The following is a 10,106-nucleotide window of genomic DNA, read 5'->3' as shown; positions in this document are numbered from 1 at the left end:
ACTTTGGTGCTGGCCACTGTCAGGCACTGTCTTTTGGCTTTTAGCACCCTGCTCGAATCTCCAAGTGATCCATATGTCCTCTACTTGGGTCTGTCTCCATAGATTTTGGCTGCAAGAATTCGGGGCCAATCTGCCCTCTTTACTTGTCTGCCAGCTTTAGATCTTAATCACTCAAGCATTTGTCTCTGGACCTGGCTTTGATGGGGAAGTGCTTTCAGGAAATAAGATGGGTGTGTTTTTTTTCCTGATCCAGAATGACTCCTCTGTGAGTGGCCCACAATATTACTCTGGCCTTGGTTGGTCAGAGATCCTTGTATGAAGACCAATGGCGTTGGCTGGCAACCTGCAGTTTTTATCAGTCCGGTTCCCAGAATAGAGGCATGGATGGCCCATCTTCCCATCAAGTCACTGAGGGCCCCTTCTGACTATTCAGAGCCATAACTGTGGCCTCTACCTTTGTTTCCTCTGCAGAGCTCAAACTTCAGGGTGTGGCAGGCTGTATTATCTGCCTCGAGGCTATTGGGAGGGGCTGGCTCTTCTGGCAAGAAATGGCTGCTTAAGTCTGGAAGCCTAAGAATGCCCCAATATAAGATTCCTGTCCATGTCTCTATGCCTTGCTTCCCTCCCCAGCCTCTCCTCAGGCACCTCAAGTCTGTGCCTCTCTCCCTGTGCCAAAGCCTCCTGTGAGTGTTTGCAAGTGAAAAAATCCTGTGTTCTGAGTTTAGAGAATAAGAGCAAAGACAAAACAACTGCGAGTTCCTCCCCACCTCCCCCGCATCATGCTGCTAGGGCCACCTTTTGTAGTGCAGCCTTTAGTGGCTGTGGTCTTGGGTCCAGATTCCCCAGAAGCCAGCAGCCCTGTGACTTTGCTTTTTCACAGTTGGATGTTATGCCTGTCGCCAAAGGACATGGCTTTGGTGTAATGCAGGTTCCTTCTCACCCTCTCTGCCTGCTTGCCAGCTGCTCCTCTCAATTCTGGGTGGATGTACTCTGATTTAGTTGTATTTCCAGTCTGGCCCCAGGACGAGGTGCACATCATGTCTGCCTATTCAGCCACCATTTTTCCTCCTCAGCATGCTCTTTTCTGCATGCCCTTCCAGAGATGCATTTTGGGAACGTGGTGCTAGGAGATTTGTTATTTTAGATCCATCAGTATTACACTGAGGAGCATTGTGACATTAAGACTTTAACCAAATAGTTGAGTAAAAGGATAAATTGCTAATGAAAGGTCAAACAAATCAAACATCTTTTCTACTGCTTTCCATTTGCTTATTATTTTACCTGAAGACATAGATATTCTGGTGTTGTAATGAAGACTGAACAAATAGGATTTAAGATTTCCCAAGTTTAAAGTCACTACAATATGGACCATGAGGCAAAATATGAGTTAGAGGTTAAGCCTCTAAACTTGGAATCAAATGTAAGAAGCTATAGAAAAATAATTAAAAATATAAAACTATATTTGACAAGGGAATCATATCCCTTTAGATATTTTTCTTGTTAATCCTCACCAGAGGATATCCTTTCCATTGCTTTTCAGAGAGAGTGGAAGGGAGGGAGGGAGGGACAGAGAGAGAGAGAGAGAGAAACATCAATGTGAGAAAGACACATTGACTGTTTGCTTCCCACATGTGTCCTGACTAGGGAACAGGGAGTGAACCACAACCCAGGCATGTGCCCTTGACCAGGACTTGAAATCAAGATCCTTCTGTGCACAGGATGATGCTCCAACCAATGAGCCACAGCAGCCAGTGCCCTTTAGACATTTTCATTAACTCATGTTTGAACTACTTCAGTACTTTAATATGTCAAGCTTCCCTGAAGAAACTTGGGTTTTGCTTCATATCTTCCCCAAAATAACTAACCTATGATAGGTTACTATGAAATTCTTTCTTCATTTTCAAAATGAGGAGATTGAACTGGATGGCTCTTAAATATCTTTGATGGCTCCTAAATACTATTATTCTTTACTATCTTAAAATTATTTTCTGAATTTTCTCATCGAGTTTTTCTTAAAAAATAAGCAGCTAGCAATTGCTTGAAAGAATGCATAGATATTGAAACATCATCTTTTCAATGAATTAAAAAAATAGAGGATTCTTCCTATTCACTCTCTTAGTGTCATTGTATGAGATACACATTTTACTTGGAATTTCTTGTCTATAAACTATTTTGTTGACTTATTTTTCATAAAGTCAGAATCCATATTTTGTTCATAAAAATCTACCATTTACACTACCAGTCATGAAACACATAGAAATTTCATAATTATCACAGTCAAGATCCAGTCCTGGATTGCTAGTCAGAGGAACTGATGTAAATTCAGTAAAATTTTCTTGATTAATTTTGGGTTATGAGGCACTCAGCTCTGGCTGTTCTAGACAGGGTCCCTTTGTTTAAATCCTTGCCATCATATTTTCTGTCCATTTGGAGGATCCAAATTCAGTAAAGCTAATATGATTATAAAACCCCTGGAACAAACTAGAAAATATCCAAATGTATGTAATCAATTCAGAGACTAAAACAACTTTCTTTCAGAGCCTTTCTTTTCCATTATTCATAGACAAGCTAATGTGGTCAAAGTTTGCTTCATTTTGAGTTTCCATACATTGTAAAGAATACAGAGTGACAAAATAGAACCTTAGTGATTCTCTAAAACATGCACAATCAAGTGTTCTAGGGTGTACTCACTTTCCCTTACACTGTTGATAAGGATTCACCCTATCTCTTAGAATCAAATTCTTCTAATAATAGCAGTTGTGCTTTCTTTTTGCAACAACCAATGCATATCTTCTACAATACTGGTTTAAATCTATGAGAAAAATTATTTTGGCTTATGGCATTTCAATACTATTTACAAATAATTAAGTTAATTCACTAGACTTTCTGGAAAGCATTGCTGAAATATTGATTCTAGTTTTAGAAACTGTTGACTTAGATATTTTTAGCCTAATATAAACTTCCTAGGAGACAGAATTTCAAACTTAAGCTCTCATGTTTTCTCTTTGGGTTTTTTATTCCTACCTCTTCATACCATTATATAGTTAAAAATAATCCCATACAATAAAAGCTTACTATGCTAAGTGTCTGACCATTTGTTCAACTGTTTGACCAGTTGCTATGATGTGCACTGACCCCCAGGGGGCAGACGCTCTGACCAGTAGATTAGCTTGTTGCTGGGGTCTGGCTGCTGGGGTCTGGCAGATCGAGACTGGGTGAGATGGGCTGGCCATGCCCTGGAGCCCTCCCGTGGTCCCTCCCTGGCCCGATGGTGCACTGGTGTGGTCTCTTGGCTTGGCCTGCGTCCTCTTGCAATCAGTAGGCCAGGCCGAGGGACTCCCACCAGTGCACGAATACATACACTGGGCCTCTAATTTACTTATATTAATACAAAACAATGTAATTGCTTTATACTACAGGGGCTGGCAAACTTTCATATGTGGCATGATATGTTTATATTTATTTTATCCCTCAGTGTATAAGGATGAGGAGGGTAAACTGGGAGAAAGACTACTTGAAATCTTTTTTTCCACCCTTCTCCCCTTTCATTCATGGGCACCAACAATATATTCATTAGAAAGTGGTTCCTTCTAATATTTCAGTGTGCTTCTGATAATATTGTTATAGTTGGAATTTAGTATAAGGTGATTTATGTCTAAAAAAATCTGTCCAGAGATCTTAACAGACACCAGAACACATTAGCAAGAGTTTTGAAATTTTTCAAACAATTTCATATTACTCTCTTTGTGTTTCTCTGTGTTTTGAATTGAGGATCCAACCATATCAATGCATTTTTAGATTTTCAAATAATCCATTGCAAGATTAAGTAATTTATGGGAGTTGAAATTCACTTTGTTAAAGAATATTATTTATAAACTAGAGGCCCAGTGCATGTAATTTGTGCACGGGGGGTGGGGGGGGCGTGTGTCCCTCAGCCTAGCCTGTACACTCTCCAATCTGGGACCCCCTCGGTAGGATCGGGCCTAAATGGGCAGTCGGACATCCCTCTCACAATCCAGGACTGCTGGCTCCCAACTGCTCGCCTGCCTGCCTTCCTGACTGCCCCTAACCGCTTCTGCCTGCCAGCCTGATCACCCCCTAACCACTCCCCTGCCAGCCTGATTGATGCCTAACTGCTTCCCTGCCAGCCTGTTTAACCCTAACTGCCCTCCCACGCAGGCCTGGTCACCCCTAACTGCCATCCCCTGCAGGCCTGGTCCCCCCCAACTGCCCTCCCCTGCAGGCTTACTCACCCCTAACTGTCCTCCCCTGCAGGCCTGGTACCCCCCAACTGCTCTCCCCAGCAGGCCTGGATCCCCCCCAACTGCCCTTCCCTGCAGGCCCGGTCACCCCCAACTTTCCTCCTTGGCCGGCCTAGTCACCATAACTGCCCTCCCCTTCAGGCTTGATTGCCCGCAACTGCCCTCCCTTGCAGGTCTGGTCCCTCCCAACTGCCCTCTCCTGCTGGCCATCTTGTGGTGGCCATCTTGTGTCCACATGGGGACAGCCATCTTTGACCACACTGGGGAAGCCATATTGTGTGTTGGAGTGATGGTCAATTTGCATATTACTATTTTATTAGATAGGATAGAGGCCTGGTGCACGGGTGGGGGCCTGCTGGTTTGCTCTGAAGGTTGTCCCGGATCAGGGTGGGAGTTCCCTTGGGGCATGGGGCAGCCTGGGCGAGGGGCCTGTGGTGGTTTGCAGGCCGGCCACGCCCCCTGGTGACCCAAGCAGAGGCCCTGGTATCTGGGGTTTATTTATCTTCTACAATTGAAACTTTGTAGCCTTGAGCGGAGGCCAGGGCCAGCCAGGAAGTTTGGCTTCCTCCATCGCCAGGGAAACTCAAGCCTCCTGCTCACTCCGTGGCTACAGCCATTTTTGTTGGGATTTATTTATCTTCTATAATTGAAACTTTGTAGCCTTGAGCAGAGGCCAGGGCTGGCCAGGGCGGGCAGGAAGCTTGGCTTCCTCCATTGCTGGGGAAACCCAAGCCTCCTGCTTGCTCCGTGGCCAAAGCCATCTTGGTTGGGTTAATTTGCATACTTGCTCCTGATTGGCTGGTGGGCGTGGCTTGTGGGTATAGTGGAGGTACGGTCAATTTGCATGTTTCTCTTTTATTAGTGTAGATTAGAGGTGGACTTACCTTTGCTTATGCTTTGTAGCATAGGCCTGATAAGGAAACATATAAAGCTTTCAATTAAATTAAGTTGTCCTAATTTTAAAAGGGATAATTCTGGTTTTAGGTATAACAGCTGCAGCAATGGCTGAGGCAATGAAGCTACAGAAGATGAAGCTTATAGCTGTGAACACTCTTCAGGGAAATGGAAGCCAAAATGGGGCAGAATCAGAACCTGATGATCTTAATTGTAATACAGGTAAGTGTCTTCAGTTATCCAAGGACGGTGACTCATTGATTTATTCTGTGATGGGAGAGAGGAGGGCTGATGGGAGCAGGACAATAATATGTACACTTCAATTTTAAGCAGTTACTAAAGAAGTATGCTTAATCCTATCTCTAACTTGTACATTGAAACTAGAAAACCATTACAGGTCAGAATCCCATTTGAGGAAGCACTGAATTATGTCTATTGTTTTGTTGTAAGAGGAATTAAATACTAATTTTTATCTTGCTAGCTATTTCATCTTTTGCCTGCTAAAAGCTGCCCCCTTCAGCTTCATATCAGGCTTTTTTACTTCAGCTTTCTCTAAGTAATTTACCACTGAATGGTAGTTCTGAGAATTCACCTTGGGTGGGCTGCAGTCTCTTTAGTTCGAGTACCACCTCCTTAGCTAAGTGAAGGTGCTGGCAGACTCCTGGTATTGTCAGCAGTGGCTAAAGAAAAGAGGAAGAACAAAGAGTCAGCAAGGAAAAAAAGATGAAAGGAAGAGAAAGATGCCTGTGGATTGAAATATCCCCTTCCTTTTCATACTAGTTTTCTCTCCTTTACCTGTGATATTTATTCCTTATTTTTGATCACAAGACCACCCCTCACATCTCTTTTGGAATTAGGTGGGATTATAACTCTCAATATTTATGAATGTCTAAATAAATAAATAAATAAATAAATAAATACAGCTTAATTTTAGTGGGGAGTAAAAGGGGCAACAAAAGATGGTCTGAGATGCCATAGGGTTCCAATCTAACACTTCAGGTAAATTCAATATAATATGATAGGCAGATTGGTAGCAGCCTCTTCTGTCTTCTTTTAGGCTCCTAGATGTTCAAGTATTGTGGGTTCTTATCTTGGAGGAAAAAGCAAAGGGGGAAATTCTTGATTTAAATCAGTATGATAAACTTAGTCTGAATTTAATGCAGTGTAGCTCTCCTCATCCTCCTCATCTAAAATGAAAAGTTCATGGTGATTTATGAGAATTAGTCTTTAATCAGTGCTCACAGTAGGTAATAATGGAAAAATGCATACTTTTGTGGATTCATGTAACTAGAAGCAAGACATAGATAAGATTAAAATTAACATTAAGCAAAAGAATAATAATAGTAAGAAATTACCTGTTACTATGTACTAAGTATCTCTCATGATTTTTCCTTTAGTTTAATTTTTAAAATGTAGATATTATTGACATATAACATTGTATAAGTTTAAGGTGCACAATGTGTTGATTTGATACACTTATATATTGTAATATTATAATATTATTACCACCATAGCATTATCTAACATCTTCACAATATCACATCATTGTTTCTTTTTTTGTGAACATTTAAGATCTAGTCTCTTAGTCACTTTTAAGTATATAATAAAGGTATTGTTAACTATAATCACAATACCATGCATTAGATATTGAGAACTTATTCATCTTCTACTTCTTGTGTTAACTCAGTTAATTCTTACCATATTCCCAGGCGGGGAAAGCATTTTCAATACTCCCATTTTGCAAATCAGGAAACAGAGACACAAAGTTGGTAATTAGCAGAGATGTTTCAATCCCATGTCTGGTTAAGTGCAAAGTATTTGCCCTTTCCATGTTCTTCCTTCTCTTCAGCACTGTTTTGTAACACGATTTTTAATTTTATCAACCCTCTTGAATAAAAGTTGTTTTTATGATGAAGATACAGTGATGAACTAATGATCAGTTTCCACAACTTAACATCTCTTAACTCATACTGGGTTCAAATCTTGGTGTCTTGGAAGTAACCAACAGTTGACAGAAATTCTCTTGTAAATAAAAATATTTTTGTACCAATAAATATTAGTGCGAGCTTAAGAAGTAACTGTAGTTATTTTCTCAGATATACCAGTTTCTGAAAAAGACTTTGTACAAATGTTTATGTTGTTACTTTATAATAAGACAGCATTAAACATTTTGAGATCTATACTGGTGACTTAGTTTCTAACATAGTAAATATTTAATTTTCTTAGCTACATATAATCTGGCTTAACCCAAGATATCCATCATTGTGATAAAAGAAAGTATTAGGTTTCCATATGTGTATAATGTTATACTTGATGTTATAGAAATCGAATTAGAGTAGTAACTGTGATCATGCAAAAATTACAGTTTATCCTTGTCTTGATGTAACGAAGGTAAGCAGATATAAAATAATGATGATAACAATAATACTAATAATAAATAGATGAAGTCTTTGAGGTTTTTATAGTTTATAAATGAACACTGCTACCATGACCACACTTGTAAACCAGGTCCTGTTACCAAGAGGGATTCTCTAAGCTATAACTTTATCTTGTGAGGGAAGAGGAGAGCAAGTAGACCTTAGCAGCCTTTGCCACTGAGGACTCCAGCAGCCCTCATGGCCACCATGGATACCCAGAGACTTGCCAGCTAAATGTCCTCAGAGTCTTTGCCAATGGTTACTTCAGCTTATGGAGCAGTTCAAAGGCAACAATTCTGTTTCTTCCCCAGCCCCCTGATATGGGGCTTCCACTGTAACAGCTAGAGCCAGAGCCACTGCACCCCACCAGCCAATGTACTAGTACTTATACCCACCCACAGATGGAGATATTTCCCCACTGATGTAAGTCCATAAAGGGCGAAATAGCTGCCTGCTGCTTCAAATGTGCAGACAGCAATGCAAAGCTATGAGACATGACAAATCAAGAAAAATATTACCACCAAATGAACACTATAATTGACCCCAAATAAATGGAGGTCTATAAATTTCCTGACAAAGAATTCAAATAATTGTTTTAAGGAAACTCAGAAAACTACAAGAGAACACAAATAATTCAATGAAATCAGGAAAATAGTACATGGACAAATGAGAAGTTTCACAAAAAGATAGAAATCATAAAAAAGAACCAAGCAGAATTTTGGAGCTGAAGTATATAGTGACAAAAATCAAAAGCACAGTAGAGAGCTTTAATAACAACTCATTTAATCAGAAGGAAGAATCTACGAACATGAATATAGGTCATTTGAAATATTCTAGTCAGAGGAGAAAGAATGGAAAAGTAGAAAGGACACTTTGAAGATATATAGGATACGCTCAAAGGAACAGTATTGCATTTTGGGAAACCCAGAAAGAGAAAAGAGAGAGAAAGGGAGAAAGAAAGCTCATTTAAATAAATAATGGTTGAAAGTTTCTGAAATCTAGGGAGAAAAATTGACATCCACATAAATAAAGTTCAAAAATGTCCAAATAGAATCAACCCAAATAAGACTACACCGAGAAACATTACAGTAATATATTGTTTAAATACAGAGCTAGGTTTTGAGAATTGCATCTTTAGGTGATTTTTTCATTGTGCAAATAACTTAGCACAAACCTAGATAGTGTAGCCTACTACACCTAGGCTATATGGTATAGCCTATTGCTCCTAGGTTATAAACCTGTGCAGCATGTTACTTTACAGAATACTATAGACAGTTATTATACAATGATATTTATGTATCTAAACATATCTAAACATAGAAAATGTACAGTAAAAATACAGTTTAACAGATAAAAATGGTACACCTGTTTAGGGCACTTACCATGAGTGAAGCTTGCAGGACTAGAAGATGCTTTAGATGAGTCAGTGAGTGAGTGATGAATGAATGTGAAGACCTGAGATATTACTGTATTGTGATGCATTGTCCTACGGCATTACAAAGGCTATGATGTCACTGGATGATAGTTTTTCAGCTCTGTTATAAATTATGGGACCACAGTCATATGTATATGTAGTCCATAATTGACTGACATATCATTATGTGGTACATGACTGTATTATCAAATTTTCAAAAGTCAATGACAGAGAGAAATTTGAAAGCAACATGATAAAAGTGATTTGTTACATATGAAGAAGCCATCATATGACTATAAGCAGATTTCTCAGCAGTAGATTTGCAGAATAAGGGATACTGGAACAAGATATTTAAAGATTTGGCAGAAGCAAACGGATGTAGCATAAATCTTATTGGCAAATGTAAATATATAGACAAATACAGATTAATGCAATGCAATGTTGTACATAAATTACTTTTAACCCTAATATAAAAGTTGAGGTAAAATATTATTAATTGATACTAAGTGTGAAAAGAAGAAAACTCTGAATACAGTAATACAAAATGAATGGGGGAGAGTAAATAAAAGTGTAGTTTTTGTATGCAATAGAAGTTAAGTTATAAGCTTAAAATTAAGGTTTAAAGTATATGTTTTGTATAATTCTTGAGTGAAACAAAAAGTAAAAAACTATGATAGATACACAAAAGAAGAAGGAAAGCAAATTTGTACCAAAATAAACCAATAAAAAAGGAAGACAGCAAGAGAAGGAAAGAGGGGCAAATTAACTTCAAAATAGAAAACAATTCACAAAATGGCAACAATATATCTTTACTTATCATTAGTTCCTTTAAGTATAAGTAAATTAAAGTCACTAATGAAAATGCACTGAGTGGCTGTTGTGGTTCAGTTGGTTGAGCATTGTCCCGTTACACCAAAAGGTTTCCATTTCCATTACCAGTCAGGCCACAGACAGCAGCTGAAGTCCCGGAGAGATATCCCAACAGTTGGGGGTGCCACTGAGAACTCTGGGACCTAATCCCCTAGCTGGGCCCCCCAGCAGAGACCACCAAAACTGAGGAGGGTACCCACATAACAACTGGCTGCTAAAAGCAGTGGGGTGCTGTCTGCCAGGGAGTAA

The 10,106-nt window shown here is 39.4% G+C and overlaps 1 protein-coding gene across 1 annotated transcript in view; it reads left to right on the top strand.

The window, feature by feature from the left end:
• DACH2 (dachshund family transcription factor 2) overlaps positions 1 to 10,106 on the top strand; it is a gene marked incomplete at its 3' end in the record, with an annotated part of 454,016 nt that overhangs the window by 217,648 nt on the left and 226,262 nt on the right. Inside the window, exon 2 of the mRNA XM_080652343.1 lies at positions 5,247 to 5,378. Within this exon, the coding sequence (XP_080508469.1) occupies positions 5,264 to 5,378 (115 nt within the window). The 5' untranslated portion in view covers positions 5,247 to 5,263. The remainder of the gene's footprint in view (positions 1 to 5,246; positions 5,379 to 10,106) is intronic.

This window comes from Plecotus auritus (genome assembly GCF_963455305.1).
Source record: "Plecotus auritus genome assembly, chromosome: X".
Lineage (NCBI taxonomy): Eukaryota > Metazoa > Chordata > Mammalia > Chiroptera > Vespertilionidae > Plecotus > Plecotus auritus.
Note: the sequence above shows the minus strand (reverse complement) of the source record. Positions and strands in the feature narration are given on the sequence as shown.